This window comes from Salmo salar, chromosome 06, assembly GCF_965601325.2.
Source record: "Salmo salar chromosome 06, fSalSal1, whole genome shotgun sequence".
Taxonomy (NCBI): domain Eukaryota; kingdom Metazoa; phylum Chordata; class Actinopteri; order Salmoniformes; family Salmonidae; genus Salmo; species Salmo salar.
In genome coordinates this window covers 61,210,511-61,231,777 of record NC_138296.1, presented here as the reverse complement: position 1 = coordinate 61,231,777, position 21,267 = coordinate 61,210,511, and the positions used below count along the sequence as shown (strand labels likewise).

Here is a 21,267-nt window from a genome sequence, read left to right as displayed (position 1 = left end):
GATTTTAATTTGTCTGAGCCTAGGAGCCCCACCACTCTTCTGTTAGCAGCCATTGTTATGCGGCAAGACTTTGTGTCGTCTGAGGTTCATCTGATCTCAACGATCACACACTTTGAGAGACAACACTCGGAGTTCCATTTGTCCAACAATGACGTTTCCTTCTTTTTTTTGTTCAAAGTTGGTATGGTTTTCAATGCCTCCTGCAAACTTAGATTAACATTTTGAAGGTCGAGGGGAGTATTAAAACAATATCCAACTTTGAATCAAAGTATCAACAGAAAGATTGGTATGTATATGAAATTGTGGACAATGATAGCATTTCAAGGTAAAGCCTTCAGTGATCCGTACAGTATACTGTAAGTCTCTGAGATACTGTGTAATGCTGAGAGAGAAGAGAGACAGATGTTTGAAATTGCCCTCTCTGACTGACATATTTGTAATTATCTATTCCAAGGCTGTGGGGAATTTCCAGTCATGTTTGAGTCGGGGGTTGTTAGGGTGCACGAGAAAAATGAATTTGGAGAGAAAGAGGCATTGTAAAGCCATGTGCAGGGCTTTTGTGTAATTCTGAGCAGAGGCGGCATCAAGCACTGTGGTTCTGAGTTATGGCATTATGCTGTAATAAGGAATTGGACCTTGAATGCCCTGCTATATTGTCCCTACCCACATCAAAGAGCGTCCTCGTTCTAACCCAATAGCACAGAAAACATATTACTAGTGCAGCGTCTTTGGTGGTGCTGGAACAAAATATTTATCGCCAGGCACTGATAAATGTCCCCTGATCATGGGGTATCATGGGAGAGCAGCAACACCTCCCTAAAAAACAACCGATCAGAAAGATGAAAGGAAAATGGAGGAGCTAGGGTTTTCTTGAGTACTAGGGGAACACAATGCTATCACCTAGCGATTTCAGCTAAAAGAAGATCAGCAAACGGGAAAAGAATGCAGTCTGAAAATAATGTAATCATTTGTATAATTTCAATTTTTTGGATTCCCAAATTTCACCCTCCATACACCTCTGATGAATTATGATTTTAGTGGAAAAACAGAATAAAAAAATCTAAATATGAGTTAAACTCCTAGCAGAGCCCCAAGTCCAATGGGTATAACCTCTGACCTGTTGATGTTCTCCGTATCCATAGCCAGAATGATTTTGCACTGAATGGTGATCGAACATGTTTCCTGTCATATTCATCAAATTATTTAAAAAACATGCACACAACAGTATTCATACCTTGGTTTCTGTGGTAAATGTAAATGAAAAAAAAAATGTTTTGATAATGGTTTTCATACACATACCTTGTCCATAATGTAGAGGCCTATGAGATATTTATTGAAAAGGTCAGGAATGAGGATGGTAATTGTGATCTCCATAACGTACCAATACCAATTCAAATCAAATGCTATTTGCTTACTTACAAGCCCTTAAACAACAATGCAGTTTAAAGAAAAATACCTACAAAAAATAAATAAGTAACAAATAATTAAAGAGCAGCAGTAAAATAACAATAGTGAGGCTACAGGGGGTACCATTACAGAGTCAGTGTGCGGGGGGGCACCGGTTAGTCGAGGTAATGTAGGTAGCGTTATTAAAGTGACTATGCATAGATAATAACAGAGAGTAGCAGCGGTGTAAAAGATTTTGATTTGATTAGATGTTCAGAAGTCTTATGACTTGGGGGTAGAAGCTGTTTAGAAGCCTCTTGGACCTAGACTTGGCGCTCCAGTACCGCTTGCCGTGCGGTAGCAGAGAGAACAGTCTATTACTAGGGTGGCTGGAGTCTCTGACAATTTTTAGGGCCTTCCTCTGACACCGCCTGGTATAGAGATCCTGGATGGCAGGAAGCTTGGCCCCAGTGATGTACTGGGCCGTACGCACTACCCTCTGTAGTGCCTTGCGGTCGGGATGCTCTCGATTGTGCAGCTGTAGAACCTATTGAGGATCTGAGGACACATGCCAAATCTTTTCAGTCTCCTGAGGGGGAATAGGTTTTGTCGTGCCCTCTTCACGACTGTCTTGGTGTGCTTGGACCATGTTAGTTTGTTGGTGATGTGGACATCAAGGAACTTGAAGCTCTCAACCTGCTCCACTACAGCCCCGTTGATGAGACAGAGACACAAAAGTGAGCAGTTCAGTCATCTGCACATAATACTGCTAGCCTGCAACATATTATTATAGTTTACATATTCTTACGTCTTTGTTGATTGATATCCATTGAATTGTGTCCATTTTCTGTCTTACAAAGATTTGCACAAATATGAAAAGATTGATGATATCATCATAAAACAAGATTAATTTAGATCATACTACAAGGGACAAAACTTACCTTAAATTGAGGCGATCTTTACATTTTTCAGTTAAGTTCCTGCACCTGCTGTCCTTTCAAATCCAAATGTTTCAGTTGGGCAGTTAGGTTTCTGCAAGAACCCCCATCAACTAAGGAGGTTCCTCGATGAACCCCACCTCCTTTGGGGTTCTTGGAAGAACCTTTTGGGGGCAATTTTCAGTGCCAAGAACCTTAAGGTTCTTCAAAAAACTTTGAGGATCTTAGAAGAACCCTTGTTGAACCCCTAATGTTTTGAGTGTAGGACATAAAACTATTTTACAAGATACTGATGACAAGCCTATGGAAATATGATGCCATTTGTGCATCATAAATATCACTGTTCATATTGATAAAATTAAGCTGTCTTTTACAAGGTTTTTATGACAGCGTTAACTGCCATTCAGAAATTCCCTCAAGATCGCTACAGGGGGCTTTATATGCCATGTGAGATTTACCGTATATGACCTTTTTATTTATTTTATAGATTTGAGTCTCATCACTTCTGCACCATAAACCCTGACACATAGAGTTTAGAGTTCTGAGCCTAAAGACCATACGCTCCTCATGATGAGTACTCTCTGTAGGTAGACAGGTTGCCTCTCACATTAACAATGTTCAAACATAACACCCTAGGTCTGGGATTTTCGAGACTACGTGATGAGGGTAAGATCTGGAAGAGGCACGCTTTAGTCCCGTACAGCTTTGTCCCTGTACAGCTGCTCCTCAGTCAACACTTTCCAGAAGCCCCCTGTCATTAGCTAGGTTTCCATCCAATTGGCGACAGATTTTCATGCAAATATTCTAAAATCAGCATAAAAACAAGATGCGCATTTTCCCAACAGAAATGTGTTCCCATCAAGTTGAATTATGGATAAAAGGCTGCGCTTGTTGACGTAGTGCACATAAAATACATTTTGCGGTTAAATTCCCATATACCGAATATAAAATACAAGTTAAATGGGTTTCCTTCGCATTTTCAACCCTACTAGTGGTTTTCTCACAACAACAACAACAAAAGCGTTATAGCGTGTGCCCACTCTGGTATCGGCAAAAGAGCGAGATTATTTTTATTTGCAAACGGCAGCCAAGCATCAATGATCATGTCGCCATAAAACCCTCGATATTGATTGGAAATTAGCATCAAGCCCATCAACGTGCGCTTTCACCACCCAGTGAAGTTCATCATACTTTATTTCAACTGTAACCTAATAAACTCCACGCACAATATCATCGAGTGACGACATTTTTACTTGTATATGTTATTATATCAATATTTTGCGCATAAAGGCGTTTCCACCGCCATTTCTCGCATAATTAATATTACCAACATAAAAAGATCCCACCATGACGAACGAACAAATGAACTGTGAGCGTTTATACAATTCTACCGAAACGTCCTATTTCCATCACAGGTATCGTGATCATTTTTATATGGTATGACTTTTATACGGTATGAAACGTGGTTAGCGTGTGTGATGGAAGAACACCAACACCTCATCTGTGGCACTCCTGTATGGCACCAGAGCTTGGTTGGTCTGTAGTTTATGCAGTGGATGCTGATGTTTTTTGCTCTGCTTCAACCTTAGTGCTTCGATCGTATTCCTCTGCTCAACAGCACCGTCACTATCAGTGCAAAATACAACCACTTCACATTGTACTGAAAGAGGCTGGTTTCCTTGAACATGTTGGATGTCTTTCAGACTTCTGACATAAGACGTCTTGTAATTGGCTCTTATTTTCGGAACATTGCACTCAATTTGGAAGACTTCCTTGTGAAAAAGATATTGTATTTCAGCTCTATAATGTGTTTCATCCTCGTGTGCGTCGTGTAACCAGTCGTCAGAACCCTCTGTGGTTGTCATGCCAACAACATATTCTAGGCGGTTGGTTGGGTAAGCTTGTGGAGTCAAGTGGTGGGGGTGTCGACAGATATATACAGTACATGTGGAGAGAGTGAGGAAGAGGTGTACTGGCTGGCGTCGCTCCTCAGACTGGTCTCATAGACTAGACGTAACATCGTAAATGTATATTCCGGGACATCCAAATTAGTATATTTTACTTTTGGTATGGTTACATAAGATACAGTGCATTCGGAAAGTATTCAGATTCTTGACTTTTCCCACATTTTTTAACGTTACAGCCTTGTTCTAAAATGGATTCACAATACCCCATAAAGACAAAGCGAAAACAGGTTTTTAGAATTGTTTGCAAATGTATAAAAAACAGAAATACCTTATTTACATAAGTATTCAGACCCTTTGCTATGAGACTCGAAATTGAGCTCAGGTGCATCCTGTTTCCATTAATCATCCTTGAGACTTTTGTACAACTTGATTGGAGTCCACCTGTGGCAAATTCAATTGATTGATGATTTGGAAAGGCACACACCTGTCTATATACGGTCCCACAGTTGACAGTGCATGTCAGAGCAAAAACCAAGCCAGGAGGTCGAAGGAATTGTCCGTAGAGCGCTGAGACAGGATTGTGTAATCGTGGAAGAAGGGCCTTGGTCAGGGAGGGGACCAAGAACCTGACTGTCACTCTGACAGACCTCCAGAGTTCCTCTCTGGAGATGGGAGAACCTTCCAAAAGGACAACCATCTCTGCAGCACTCCACCAATCAGGCCTTTATGGCAGAGAGATCAGACGGAAGCCACTCCTCAGTAAAAGACACATGATAGCCAAAAGGCACCTAAAGGACTCTCAGACAATGACAAACAAGATTCTCTGCTCTGATGAAACCAAGAATGAACTGGTTGGTCTGAATGCCAAAAGAGAAACTCCCCAAATACAGGTGTGCCAAGCTTGTAGTGTCATACCCAAGAAGACTCGAGGCTGTAATCATAGCCAATGGTGTTTCAACAAAGTACTAAGTAATGGGTCTGAATACTTATGTAAATTTGATATTTCCATTTTTAATACATTTGCGAAAATTTCCTAAAAACTGTTTTTGCTTTGTCATTATTGAGTATTGTGTGTAGATTGATGAGGGGGAAAAAACGTTTTAATACATTTTAGAATAAGGCTGTAAAGTAACAAAATGTGGAAAAAGTAAAGCGGTCTGAATACTTTCTGAATGCACTTAAGGCAAAACCTGAAAGGAAGATGGTTCGTTGGGGTTGATGGGTAGGCGTTTAATGTGAACGTCTAGCAAACCAAAGCTTGCGTGTTTGAATCTCATCACGGACCACCTTAGCCTTTTAGCAACTTTGAAACTATTTACTACATTCTAGCTATTTGCAATTACTTAGCATGTTAGCTAACACTTCCCCTAACTCTTTAACATAACTCCTAACCTTAACCCTAACCCCTAGGCTGGCTAATGTTAGCCAGCTAGCTAACATTAGCCACAACAAATTGGAATTCGTAACATATCATACATTTACCAAATTAGAAACATATTGTATGTTTTGCAAATTCATAACATATTGAAGAAATTGCAATTCGTAGCATATCATACGAATTGTAGTTCGTAATATATCATTCGAAATGGATGATGGACATCCACAAGTTAATACATACCATAAGAAATGTAACATACACTACATGAACAAAAGTCTGTGGACACCTGCTCATCTAACATCTCATTCCAAGATCATGGGCATTAATATGGAGTTGGTCCCCCCTTTGCTGCTATAACAGCCTCCACTCTTCTTTGAAGGCTTTCCACTAGATGTTGGAAGATAGCTTCGGGGACTTGCTTCCATTCAGCCACAAGAGCATTAGTGAGGTCAGGCACTGATGTTGGGCCATTAGACCCCTGCTCGCAGTCGGCGTTCCAATTCATCCCAAAGGTGTTCGATGGGGTTGAGGTCGGGGCTCTGTGCAGGCCAGTCATGTTCTTTCACACCGATCTTGACCAACCATTTCTGTATGGACCTTGCTTTGTGCATGGGGGCATTGTCATGCTGAAACAGGTAAGGGCTTTCCCCAAACTGTTGCCGCAAAGTTGGAAGTACAGAATTGTCTAGAATGTCCTTCTATGCTGTAGCATTAAGATTTCCCTTCACTGGAACTAAGTGAACAGCTGACCATTATTCCTCTTCCACCAAACGTTACAGTTGGCAATATGCATTGGGGCAGGTAGCGTTTTACTGGCATCAGCCAAACTCAGATTCGTCCATCGGACTGCCAGATGGTGAAGCATGATTCATCACTACAGAGAACGTGTTTCCACTGCTCCAGAGTCCATTGGCGGCGAGCTTTATACCACTCCAGCCGACGCTTGGCATTGCACATGGTGATCTTAGGCTTTTGTGCGGCTGCTCAGCCATGAAAACCAATTTCGGGGCAGCTCTAGCTGGGCAGAAATTTGACGAACTCACTTGACGGTGCCATGTTGAAAGTCACTGAGCTCATCAGTAAGGCCATTTTACTGCCAGTGTTTGTCTATGGAGATTGCATGGTTGTGCGCTCAATTTTTTACACCTGTCAGCAACGGGTGTGTCTGAAATAGCCAAATCCACTCATTTGAAGGGGTGTCCACATACTTTTGTATATATAGTGCATCATACTTAATATAGTATCTCGAATTTACATACAGATTAATACGAAATGCTCTGAGGCCACGTTGCTCTGCTGCCTGGTAGGGGGTAAGAGGGGGCCTTGCCAAAAGTAGTGCACTGTATAGGGAGTAGGGGGCCTCGGTCTGTCTGGGACATCTCTACACCTCCACTGCTGTTGTTCCATTGGCAGTTTGGAACTGCCAAGTAGCCATATGGCAAAGGCAATACTCTCCTCTGGTGAGACATGTCTGGCATGAGAACAAAGGACATGGATGGAGGAATGCAATGAACCATCATACAAATACTTTCAACATTGTCTCTTAAACCAATCAATTGATCCCCTTGTATAAGTAAAGACCTGCTTTTTAATAGTTGGTTTCCTGTATCTAACCATCAATGGCACTGACTGAATTTGATAGAGGCAGAGCACTGGGATAGACAACAGACATGGCTTCATTTTGGCTTTGTTTTGTAAAACATAAAAAACACATATATATATATATATATATATTCTCTTGTCAATGCAATTGGGAATATTGAAATGATTTGTCACTTTGACTGAGGATTCATAAAAGTGTGAGTATTACATTTGTGGAGATGTTGGGGAAATTCGTTTACATGCACTAAGGGTGCATAGTGGTGTTCATTCATCTGCAAATCCAATCAATTTTCCACATTGATTCAACCACATCACATTTGTTTTTCTGGTGTAAATTATATGAAAACAACGTTGATTCAATCAGTTTTTTCCCAGTGGGAACTTTCTTGCCCAGTGGGAACCTATGGAGACCCCACATATAAATGACTACCACAAAGCATTAAGTCAGAAAAGCAGGTAGGCGTTTTGTGGCCATAATGACACAGGGGGGTTTGGTGCATGCAAATAAAATATTAATTATATGTCATGTCATCGCAACTGTACCTTGAAGTTCTTCCAGACACAAACATATACATTTAAAATGCACTTGGCAGGTAAAATAGGAGATATTGCAGGTTACTTGCATAATTTTACAACTGTTTGAAAATACTAAAGTTGGGTAACACAGCATCTGTACTGTAAAATGACGCAGCGATATTCTGGTGGACTACAACAAGCTGTTGGATTAATCACAGGCTTGTAGAAACAGTAATTTATCAGGAACTGCATAACCGTAAATAAACCATAGCTGTAGTGGCTATTTATGGACACACCACATATCAGCAATTTTTTCCTTAGTTCTCATAATTTATGCGTTAAACACATGATTCAATTTGAGGAGAAAAAATTGTCATGTTCACCTTTACTGCTTACTGGCAAAACAACACAGCAATGCATCCGTTTGTTACCAACTTAACAAACAAATTAGGAAGCTTTTTTTTAAATCACATTTGACTTGTTAACAAACCCTTTATTAGCATAACGTTTATTATGCGCCACAATGATTGCCACAATCACTGCATTTAATTAACTGTCATTATGGTGTGTTCTGTTCCAGGTAATGTGCTGTTTAACTTGGAAGATATACCGTTGCCTCTGTTTTTCCTCATGAACTGCGAGAGGAGTGCGGCAGGTTTCCATGGTTACGTCCCAAATGGCACCCTATTCCCTATATAGTGCATTTCTTTTGACCGGAGCCCTATGGGTCCTGGTCAAAAGTAATGCACTATATAGGGAATACTATGCCATTTTCGACACACAGCCCAAGGCCCAGGCTGGGATGGAGGGCTAATATAATTCTCCCCATTAGAGGGAAATCAGGTTGGGGCTGATTATGCAAGCTGCCCGGACAGATCCTGTATGTCAAAGGCTCAGTTAGGCTGGGAGAATGATGAGGTGCTTACTGATGCATTAGGAGGCTGGCACATTGGAATAAATAAAACTCTGCCTGCCAGTGTAGGCCTCAGCTCCTCCCACACAGAGAGGCTGACTGATCAGACTGGAGACCGCATAGCACTCAGAGGATGCGTCCTAAATGGAACCCTATTCCCCAGATATACTGAATAAAAATATGAACGCAACATGTAAAGTGTTGGTCCCATGTTTCATGAGATATCCCAGAAATGTTCCATACGCACAAAAACCTTATTTCTATCAAACTTTATGCACAAATTTGTTTACATCCTTTTTAGTGAGCATTTCTCATTTGCCAAGATAATCCATCCACCTGACAGGTGTGGCATACCAAGACGCTGATTAAACAGCATGATCATTACACATGTGCACCTTGTGCTGGGGACAATAAAATGTGCATTTTTGTCACACAACACAATGCCACAAATTTCCACCAGAACTGTTGCCAGAGAATTGAATGTTAATTTCTCTACCATAAGCAGCCTCAAACATCATTTTAGAGAATTTGGCAGTACGTTCAACCGGCCTCACTACCGCAGACCACGTGTAACCACGCCAGCCCAGGACCTCCACATCCAGCTTCTACACATGCGGGATGGTCTGAGACGAGCCACCCAGACAGTTGATGAAACTGTGGGTTTGCACAACTGAAGATTTTCTGCACAAACTGTCAGAAACCGTCTCAGGGAAGCTCATCTGCTTGCTCGTTGTCCTCAACAAGGTCTTGACCAGACTGCATTTCGGGTCGTAACCGACTTCAGTGGGCAAATGCTCACCTTCGATGGCCACTGGCATGCTGGAGAACTGTGCTCTTCATGGATGAGTCCCGGTTTCAGCTGTACCAGACAGATGGCGTCGTGTGGGCGAGCGCTTTGCTGATGTTACCATTGTGGACAGAGTGCCCGATGGTGGCGGTGGGGTTATGGTATGGGCAGGCATAAGCTACGGACAACAAGCACAATTGCATTTTATCGATGGCAATTTGAATGCACAGAGATACCGTGGTGAGATCCTGAGGCCCATTGTCGTGCCATTCATCCGCCGCCATCACCTCATGTTTCAGCATGATAATGCACGGCCCCATGTCACAAGGATCTGTACACAATTCCTGGAAGCTGAAAATGTCCCAGTTCTTCCATGGTGTCACGACTTCCGCCGAAGTCGGTCCCTCTCCTTGTTCGGGCGGCGTTCGGCGGTCGACGTCACCGGCCTTCTAGCAATCGCTGATCCACCTTTCATTTTCCATTGGTTTTGTCTTGTCTTCTCTCACACCTGGTTTCAATTCCATGAATTACATGTTGTGTATTTAACCTTCTGTTCCCCCCCATGTCCTTGTCCGGAATTGTTTCTTGTAGTGCTTGTGCACGTTATGCTGGTGGATACCGGGTTTTATTTGACCCATTCATTGATTGTTCTGTTTACGATGGTTTTTATGTTTATTAAACGACACCGTTGTAAATCAGTTTTCGCTCTCCTGCGCCTGACTCCTCTGCCACCAGTACGCACCCCGCTACACATGGCCTGCATACTCACCAGACATGTCACCCATTGAGCACGTTTGGGATGCTCTTGATCGACGTGTATGACAGTGTGTCCAGTTCCAGCCAATATCTGGTTTTCTGATCCATGCCCCTACTTTTTTTTAAAGGTATCTGTGACCAACAGATGCATATTTACATAATTAGGAACTAATGAATGTATTGCAATTGACTGATTTCCTTATATAAACTGTAACTCATTCAAATCTTTGAAATTGTTGCATGTTGTGTTTCTATTTTTGTCCAGTGTAGTTATGACCAGAAAACTAGTATACTTTGTAGGGAAAAGGGTGTCATTTGGGACACAGAAAGAGAACCACTGGCTACAGATGGCAATGGGGAAATACATTTCATTCGTGAGTCTCTCTCTCAAATCAACATGATTGATTCTTATCCTGCATGTCACCCTAATGACTGTGATCGCAACAGGACGTTTCCAGTTCATGAGAGCAGTTCATGAAGTGCACTCTACTGAAAATGGTATAAGGAAAAGTTCATTCCCTGGTGATAGGGCCTTGAATATCTCATTCCAAGTTCTATGTTGTGCTGTATGCTCATCTGAGCCCTGACAGGAACAAAATGTATGACATGATGTGAGACTCAGATGCCAATGTGTTTCGCTTGTGTCATCTGATTTGCAAAATGTATTGACCAAAATGATCACACTACATACAGTCAGTGTTTACTCATTCCTAGGAAAGGATGTCGTTCATATGAAGGCTTAGCAGCTTTTTAAATATCACAAAAGCCTGTGTGAGTTGGATAAGGGATGAACAAAATTAACATTGTAGATCATGTAGGTACAGTAGTTGTGCGTAGAGAGGGCTTAAAAACCTTAGCCTCCGTAGATGCTTTAGTGCAAAAAAGAGTGGCAGACTCTCGTCAGTAGTCCATGTGGAAGGACTACTGAAGGCAGGCTGCTCACACGGACAGTAGCCCAGCCCGGCATGTGAGTCAAGGTGATCAGAGGCAATTAAGCACAGCTGACGGTACTAATGAGCTATTCTCTTTCCCCTACAAGAGAGAGGAGGGAACAGGCAGAGAGGGGAGAAAGAAAAGAGTGTTTGCTTCTACAAAGGAGAGGACGTGCCTTTCGGAAGGGAGAAGGAGGGGACACACCATGGATCCGGACGACCACCCGAAGGGAGCTCTCCACGGACGGATCATTAAGGCTGTGACACTCCCGTGATTTATGTTATAGTTTAAAGATACTCTCCTTATGTTCCTTGCCCTTGTAAAGAAGGAGATTTGTGTTTTCCTTGGGAGATCATCCTTGATAGTGTTGAAGTGTTTGAGAGGGAAAAAATACCTCAACAGAGAACTTTGGTGAATTAAGAAAACCTGCTCCTGAATCGTTTAGTCCACCTTTCCGTTTTAGAGCAACCTCAAAGTACTTGGTCCGCTCACATCTATGAAAAACCACATATGAGAGTAGCTTTTTTGTAGGTCCACCACAGTGCTGTTTAAGATGAGGGAGGACAATAGTTTTTTTTATGAACATGGCCTTATTTCTATTACAGGATATTGGATGACTGTCATTCATATTCCATTCACCTAGTTCAATGTAACATTGATAGGTTCAGGCTACTGCAAATTTTCCCTATACCCATCATGAGGTTGCCACAACCTAGCCTGTGAATTAAAGTTTACAATGTAGGTGCACACAGGTCCTCTCACCTTTTCCCTTGACTTGTGGACTTCAGGGCACAACACATCAGATGTCCGTGACCAGGCGAAAAAACCTTTCCAAGGCAAACATTTATATCATAAACGCTACACACAGCCTATATCGTTGCCAAAATATTAGCTAAAGTAACATAATCACATAGCTAATAGAACTAACGCGTTAGTAAACCCGCAACAATCATGCAGCACCGTGTACAGGCAGTAAGCAGTTTAACAGTTACACCGGCGGGCCCCGGTGGCAATAATTTGTAAAAGCCAAAAAGCTTACCTTGACTGGGAAGAGTTCCGGTGTTGGATATTCATAGCCTGCTAGCTAACATAGCATCCATCTATTTGAGCCGGGTGTTTGAGTAGGCTAAACTAGCTAGTTGCATTTGATAGCTAAGTAAGTAAAAGTTTTGTTTTTTGTACAAATTATTGCTAGCGCTCTCTCTCTCTTGCTCCTCCTTCATTTTTGAAGGAATGAATCTGTTCAAAACTGTTCAACTATTGTCTTTCTCTCGCTTTGAGTCAGCTCTCACCACATTTTATGCACTGCAGTGCTAGCTAGCTGTAGCTTATGCTTTTAGTACTAGATTCCTTCTCTGATCCTTTGATTGGGTGGACAACATGTCAGTTGATTGGGTGGACAACATGTCAACATGTCAACATGTCAGTTGTCCACCCAAGAGCACTGATAGATCAAAGGAGGTCCTCCGGAAGTTGTCATAATTACTGTGTATGTCCACAGAAGGGGGTGAGAACCATGAGCCTCCTAGGTTTTGTATTGAAGTCAATGTACCCACAGGAGGACGTAGCATAGCTGTCCTCCGGCTGCACCATGGTGCTACCCTAAAGACTGCTGTTGAGGCTTCTATGTACCTTCGTTGCAAAACAGTGTGTTTTAATCAATTATTTGGTGACATGAATATATTTTGTATAGTTTTATCCCAAAATAATAACTTTTTAAATGTTTCACTATTTTTAGGAAATTCACTGAGGAGGAAGGTCCTCCCCTTTCTCCTCTGAGGAGCCTCCATACTCCACTAAGGCTCTACCACAATGTCACGAAAGTGTTAATGAAATGCTTAGTACTTACGTTATGTTTAGTTCAATAAAGTCAATAAAGTTTTGAATTCTGTCTCTTAAAAGTTTGACGAGTACACTGGTCACCCCGGTCACCCCGATCCAGAACATCAGGTACTTCTCATTATATCTGTGTATATAATGAAAAAAGGAACACACTAGTAAATGGGTCAAATGAAAAATTATAAACCAAGAGCTAATTTTTTATTTCAGCCTGTCACAGCTGGCCTAGCTGTCACCTGCCTCCCACAGCCTATTAAAACATCATTTAGAGCTGTGTTGACTGTAGAGAACATTGTGGACACTCACTACAGTCTCCTGGCCCAGCCACATTAGTGATTAAACCTGCTGTCACAATACTGAGAGCCTCTCTCTCTCTCTCTCTCTCTCTCTCTCTCTCTCTCTCTCTCTCTCTCTCTCTCTCTCTCTCTCTCTCTCTCTCTCTCTCTCTCTCTCTCTCTCTCCTCTCTCTCTCTCTCTCTCTCTCATTGCTGAAGTGGCAGACAAGGTTGTCACGCTCTGGCGAGGCCACCTATGGATTCAATGTCCAATTCTGTTTTTGTTCTGTTTTTCATGTCTCCAACCGACCATTCAATTCATTCTTCCCCTTCGGCTGGCTTAGAATGCAGAGTAAAATATATAATTCCACGCGTAAGAGGTTGGTCCACTCAATGATGACAATGAAATAGAAATGTATCCATTCATTGTCTGTGCTTATAATCATGATTGAAGTCATACAGAGGGCCAGCCTTATAATTCACTGCAGTTAAATCTTTTTTTTATTTCTAATTGGGCAGGCTGTTGAGATCGCAGTGTTTCCTGAAGGAATTTCAACCCTTCTGAGACTCTGTTGCAGTATTCTTCCCTGTGCTCAGACCCATTTTAGATGTCTGCCCTTTGAGGTCAATATCTACAGAAATTGATCTTAAAGACAGACTGAAAAGACAGACTGAAAATGTGCTATCCCACCAGCAATGTCCTTAATCAATAACAAGACTGTCTGAGAAGAAACAGATAATGTACCTGAAGAATGGCAAAACATGGCCTAAAGATGCAAATAGCCTAATGATAGTTTGGCATGCTGTGCTACTGAGGTCATTCACAGTGCTCCTATGGCCCAGTTCATGAACACACACTGACTAGGTTACAAAGCATGGTCATTTATATGCAGTGTGTTCCACTGTCTTTAAAAAACCCAACAGATCACTCACTGGTGGGGTTCACAATTAGCTTGTTTAATCCAAGATTTTCGTACGATAAAGATAGTAATGAACAATAGTTTACCAGATCAACCAAGTTCAATTTCAAGAATATTGTAAATGTCGTTTTTCATTATGACAAATCAATGACAGTGAAATTATGTGAAAATGACTGTCTTATACAAAGCCTATCTGTAAGTGAACCTATTTGAGCTATAATGCACTGAACCTATAACAGTAGGCTATGTGCAGCTGTCCTTTTGTCCAAGTGCATGGGCTTTGGAGACTAAAATCCGTGTTTTTATTGTGTCTGCATGCACCCTTGTTCTTGCACTTGACGGCACCAAAATCCCTGCACTTGGTTATAGAAATCTATGGATAGCGCGTTTCAAAGCACGTGATGTGGCATTCTAAAGCGATGCTTCATAAATACGCACATAAAAAAAACTCAAGACATCGCAGCAACCAGAACTTTAGACCAGTGCGAAGGGCGCACATGAGAGCGCGGATGCCAAAGGAAATGCGCGCCCATCAAGAAACCTCATAAACCAATAAATAACCACTTAGATACTTATATAAATATATTTTCTATGTAATGTTAAATGTTTTTACCTTTCCTTGTTTTGATGATTAAATGTATATTTATTTAGTCAGGTACAGCGCGTCAAGGTTGGATTAATGATTGGAGACAGTTTGAGTGGAGGGAAGTCTACACCTGGACGAGCAATGTGAAGGTAAATACATGTTTTTGTTGTATTTCATTTACCTTTTTAATTTAATAGGGAATCATTTCCCCCCAAATTACAGCGTCATGTATAATTAAATGTATTGCGATTTATTAGGCTAAAATAAATTATTTAGACCAATGTGTCCTAATTCAGGACTCTCATTCATTTCACAGACAAAAAACGCTATTATAGCCTACATGTGTATTGACATCAACACATTAACCTAAACATTAACGAAGCCTATACAATGGCATTGAATAGTAGATCTATAATTCATTTGAAAAATAAAAGGTGAAACCCATTGAAAGAATAATAACCAATTTAGGGGACGCCTATAGTGGTGAAAGTGAAACTAACGTTTACAAAGTAGGGCATTTAGCCAATTAGCCTAATATTGTGAAATTGTAAATGCAGTTAAAAGTTAAGATAATGGATTTAGGACTCTTGAAATACATTTAGTAAAATATAAATCAATGTTATAAAGGCTTTATTCACTTTTAGATAACAGTATACCCCATCAGCTTCGGTATGACTGCACCTGTGTGCACCATCCTATGGCGACTGCTAAGCATGAGAACGATAGCACAAAAGAACAGTAAAGGGGTATAACAGGAGCCGTGTTTAGTGATCTCATGTATTCAAACATGAACAAAATCGACTGTCTCCTGTTGCACATGAGTTATCTGACAGGAGTGGAATTTTCTCTCTGTGTGACATGCAGGGCAATAGCTTATCCTTTGCCCATCCTTTGCCCATCCCTAATGGTTAGCATACTCTATCAACATTTTTTATTTTTTTAAAGAAGGCTGCCCTCAGGCTAATGATTATCATTAGATAATTATAATGTAATATCATTTATAGAATGAGATATAGCAGGTTGTAGTTAAAACACCCTGATGATTTTGCTCATTCAAGCAATGTGAGAAAAACCCAATCTAAGACATGGTTTAATTTTGGTCACGGAATATGTGATTCAATGCCATTCAATGCCAGTTAAACTGTCATAACAGAGCATCAGCTAACATTCAGCTCAGACACCCATACATACCCCACACGACATGCCACCAGGGGTCTCTTCACAGTCCCCAAGTCCAAAAAAGAATTCACGGCAACGCACAGCATTATTCAGAGCCTTGATCGCATGGAACTCCCTTCCATCTCCAATTACTCAAGCAATAAGCAAAACTACCTTTACAAAACGATTAAACAACATCTCATGGAACGGCGGGGACTGTCAGGGGACATACACAGACACTCTTAACACACACAATTGTGTTGTTGTTGTTGTATTGTTTGCATTATTATTTTCTTTATTGTTTCATTTATTGTTAGTATATCGTGGTATTTTTTATTTGTGTGACTGTCCTTGTCTATTAGTGCACCGGTGTTTTGTTACTTGTCATGTTTTGTGTTTTTTGTGGACCCCAGGAAGAATATCTGCTGCCTCTGCAAAAGCTAATGGGGATCCAAAGAACAAAAAGAAAAGCATAATTATGTCTGTCCACAAATATTTCTCTCATCATTTCATAGGTTAACCAGGAATCATCTTAAACCGCAGTGTTCACCTCTCAGGTCCAGTCATGAAGTCTGTGCTAGATGGTGTGGCTGACACCACCTTCCGGACTATAACATCTGGACTGCAGTACCTGGGCTCCAACGATGCCAGCTATGATGACACCACTGTCAACGCTGACTTCACTAAGGGTGGATTGTCCGTCCAGAAGCCTCTCTCTGCTTTCCTCAGTAACTCTTTCCCAGACAAAGTGCCTGGAGATGAGGAACTCATCCTCAAAGGCATTCCATTCTTCCCTACCAATGCCACAGACCTGTTTGGCAACCGGAGTGGCTTTGGAGATGAGGGAACCGGAATCCAGTGTGGGGAGAACTTCATGGACATGGAATGCTTCATGATCCTTACCCCTAGCCAGCAGCTGGCTGTGGCGGTGATGTCACTCACCCTGGGCACCTTCACGGTGTTGGAGAACCTTATCGTGCTGTGTGTGATACTCCAATCCCGCACCCTGCGCTGCCGTCCCTCCTACCACTTCATAGGCAGCCTGGCTGTAGCCGACCTGCTGGGCAGCGTCATCTTCGTCTACAGCTTTCTGGACTTCCATGTGTTCCACAGAAAGGACAGCCCCAATGTGTTCCTCTTCAAGCTGGGTGGAGTCACCGCCTCATTCACAGCCTCTGTGGGAAGCTTGTTTCTCACTGCTATAGATCGCTACATCTCCATCCACAGGCCCCTGGCCTACAGGCGCATCGTCACGCGGACCAAGGCTGTCATCGCCTTCTGCGTGATGTGGACTATCTCCATTGTCTTCGCAGTGCTCCCTCTGCTGGGCTGGAACTGCAAGCAGCTCAACTCGGTCTGCTCAGACATCTTTCCGCTTATCGACGAGAAGTACCTGATGTTCTGGATCGGGGTGACTAGTGTGCTTGTCTTCTTCATCATCTACGCCTACATGTACATCCTGTGGAAGGCCCATCACCACGCCGTGCGCATGCTGAGCCGCACCTCCCAGAAGAGCCTGGTGGTATACTCGGCGGATGGGACTAAGTCGCAGACCATGCGCCCTGAGCAGACGCGCATGGACATCCGCCTGGCCAAGACACTGGTCCTCATCCTGGTGGTGCTGGTCATCTGCTGGGGCCCTGTGCTGGCCATCATGGTCTACGACCTGTTTTGGAAGATGGATGACGATATTAAGACAGTGTTTGCTTTCGCCAGCATGCTCTGTCTGCTCAACTCAACCGTCAATCCAATAATTTACGCCCTGAGGAGCAAGGACATGCGACACGCCTTCCTAAACTCATGCCAGGCGTGCCGGGGCAGTGCCCAGCAGCTGGACAATAGCCTGGAGTCTGACTGCCAGAACAGGCACATTGCTGCCAACAGGGCTGCAGAGAGCTGTGTGAAGACCACTGTGAAAATAGCCGAAGTGACCATGTCTGTCTCCACTGAGACATCTGCAGAAGCTGTCTAGCTGGTCATCATCATGTCACAGCAATATTGCGTCACGAGATGGGGATGGACCTTCCACAGGATGTAATGAATTACACACATAGCTAAATGCTTCAGCGGTTCATTACTTAATTGTTTTATGTTTATGAGGTGTGCCAGTATAGTGTTCCAGTGCCAAAGTGCCAAATAGATTTTTAAAGGTGATGAAGACAGTGGATGGGGACTGTTGGCCATAGACTTCATGGTGATCAAACTGTAGAAGGCTTAGCATATTTTTGTACTGTGAATTCAGGTTCTGAACCAATGATATATTCATTCATGGGATAATGGGCTAATTAAGTTTTTGATTAGAAGTATGTTTTAATATGTTATCAAGATGTCAATATGTGTTCCATAAAGAAGATAAATCTTTTAGGCTTTGAGAAGCCAGAACAGGCATTGGCTTTGTCCAGGCGTTATGTACAAATATACAGTGTGTCGTGAAGAGTTCCATTTTATTTACATAAGGGTCTAACTTTAATTTTAATTTACTTAAGACGTATGATCCATAAAGCGACAGAGGAACCGTTGCCTTTGTATTTTCCTTTTATACCTGTCTGAGTTTGTTTATTTTTTTATACAGAAATAACTAACAGGAAATACAATCTGACCTGACTTTGTGTAGACAGCTCCATTGACTGTTTGAGTCATCTTTCATGTAGAAGCTGGATGAATCTGGAAACCACAGTCTTCAATTTAATGAAATAAATGTGCCATTTCAAGCCATAATAAGCTAATCTGCTTTAAGTACTTATGAGATGTGTTCACTAAGTCAAAAATCTACAATGTAATAAGGTTTTCTGCCTTTCATATCTTTGTCTCTACTCTTGGCTATAGTGGTATGTTTTCAATAAAAATGAATGTATACCAAACAATTGTACAGTGTTACATACAATACAGTTCCAAAAAGTGATTTAATTATGAGTCTGTCTTTAAAACCGTTTGTCAAAGCAACAATGTATTGTATGGCTAAAGCTTGAGCACAGGTCATGAAAATTGAAATCTGGTTGCAGTGTGCTGGCCACACTACCATAATAATCATAGAACTACATGCAATGAATTGAATTCAGATTACTTTTAAGTGGATTTAATTGAATTCAGTACATTTGTGAATAACCTTACAACTTGATTAACAAAACAAATCGACCTTCTGTTCAACACCTCATGAAATTGTGTCAGTGTTACCATAAACATAACTTAGTACTGTTGATTAGGATTATTTTGATATTTGAGGAGATCACAAAAGCTACCCTAGAGTAGACATACAGCACAGCTTTTAGATAAACAAAACAAGAAGATAGCCTGTCTGTCAGTTTTTAGGTTGACTGCAGTTCATTCTTATCAAAAGCAAGCCTTTCATTCGTTAGCTGACAAAACATTAGAATGAGTCTCTTACCAGTGTTGATGAAAATTGTCATTTTCAATGATATTATATAGGACTTTTAATCTAGAACTATCACTCAGTTAACATTGTTCTTTAGACATTTCTCTTGGTGTTAAACTACTACCGACAGCTGTTTACCAGTATGCTTTGCTGCCTCTTGTAATGTTGAGTGTTGGAAATCAAATGTCAAACTGTTAAGTGGCTTCTGTACAGTGGTGGCATTTGAGAAGTCTGTGGGGGGTGGGTGGGGGGGAAACTGCAGTATTCAACTGTTTTTTTCATATTGCAATGTAATGTTTCCAAGCTTTTGAATAAAGTCACAGCTGGTTATCATGTCTTCTGCCCAAGTTCATGATTATTTGATGAAAAGCTGTAGGCTAGTAGGTATAGTGTGTTCAGCCTACAAAAGAGAAGAAAATCACAATATAACAAATTTGATAAACTGTAATAAGTGACCCCGAGGTCTTGTTCGAATAGCACCCTTCCTTCCTCACTTCTTTGAAGTAATCTCTGATAACAAGTCGTTAGATCTGTCACAAATAGGTGTAAGCAGAGATCCACTCATATAACTTATACAACCATACACCCATAGCTTATACACCTACACCAACCATGTCAGATACTGTATGTTATTAAGAGCGTCTGCTAAATGACTAAAATGTAAATGTAAATTACTCCGTCTCAAGAAGGCTATTAGGAAGGACACTGAACAGAAATCAATTTTTTTTCCAAGAATAGAAGGCTATGATGCAGAAGTCCGAGAAAATATACTTTTTGGCTTCGTGGAGCAGAGCTGTTGTGAAGGAAGTTTTCAAGGAAGTGCGTTTGTGTTTATACAGGACCTTCCGCTCCCACTTACCATCAACCAATTATGTCAATGTGGAGCTATACAGAGACCTCCGCATTGTTACAAAATTTGAGAGGTGATGCGGTACAGAGCTTGATATGGCCTCTGCACCCCTCTGGAGGCTCCGCAATCGTGTCACACCCCATTACAAAGCCTCCGACCACATTTTTGGATCAAGTATAAGTTGGCTTTAAAGGGAAGCATGGAGTCCTAATGCTTTCTCGCCCTCTTGTGGACGATATACAGCACTCACTGTCTCACATCCACAGGATGGGAATTTCCCAACAACTCTTCATTGTCTATGTTATAGGCCTTTTTGGAAGATAGTTAATCAGTTAATAGGCCTTTTTGGCTTTTTTGGAAGATAGTTAATAATGATAATACAGTTGTTATAATACAATACAATATAATACAATACAATACAGTTGTTATAAACCGAGGGCTTTAGGGTTGTATGTATAAAGCATCTCAGATTGAGCGCTGATCTCCAATCAGTTCCCACTCTCCCATGTAATCTCATCCATTGTGATCTAAAATGGCAAAACTGATCCTTAATAAGCACTCATACTCTAGATACATTTTATTTTATTTAACTAGGCAAGTCAGTTAAGAACAAATCAAATCCCCGAGCTGACAATGATGGCCTAGGAACAGTGGGTTCCCTGCCTTGTTCAGGGGCAGAACGACAGATTTGTACCTTGTCAGCTCAGGGATTTGATCTTGCAACCTTTCGGTTACTAGTCCAAAGCTCTACCCACTAGGCTACGCTGCCACCCCACTTAGGGCCCCCTACGTGGGACTTTGAGACAGTGCTAATAGCAGTGCTAATAACATATTATAAACAGACAAGTTTTTTTTGAACAGTTCAGATTTACAGCTGAACAGAGACACATGAAAGAGGCAATGCTATGAATATAATTTCATAGGAAGTCAGTTAAGGTATAATCTCTCGTGGACAGATTTAACGAAACATAACTGGTAGGCCTATCAGTGAGATAAGGAGCAGCAGAATTTGGTGTTTGTTCTCTATGCTATCGCACGGCAAGTAGTAACAATGCTTCAAGTCTGGAACCAACAGGACCCTGAACATCTTCCACCCCCAAGCCATAAGACAGCTAAATAGTCAGTTGAATAGTTAACCAATAGCTACCCG

At 41.6% G+C, this 21,267-nt stretch overlaps 1 protein-coding gene across 1 annotated transcript; it reads left to right on the top strand.

The window, feature by feature from the left end:
* Window positions 1-14,505: 14,505 nt before the first annotated feature.
* cnr1 (cannabinoid receptor 1) lies at window positions 14,506-19,499 on the top strand. Its single transcript, XM_014204954.3, has 2 exons — window positions 14,506-14,885; window positions 16,410-19,499. The coding sequence occupies exon 2, from the start codon at window positions 16,460-16,462 to the stop codon at window positions 17,864-17,866; it is 1,407 nt and encodes a 468-aa protein (XP_014060429.1). The 5' UTR covers window positions 14,506-14,885; window positions 16,410-16,459; the 3' UTR covers window positions 17,867-19,499.
* Window positions 19,500-21,267: the final 1,768 nt, after the last annotated feature.

Bases quoted from the DNA above. Each gene is read 5' to 3' on its own strand.
- cnr1 (XM_014204954.3), top strand. From the start codon at position 16,460: ATGAAGTCTGTGCTAGATGGTGTGGCTGACACCACCTTCCGGACTATA.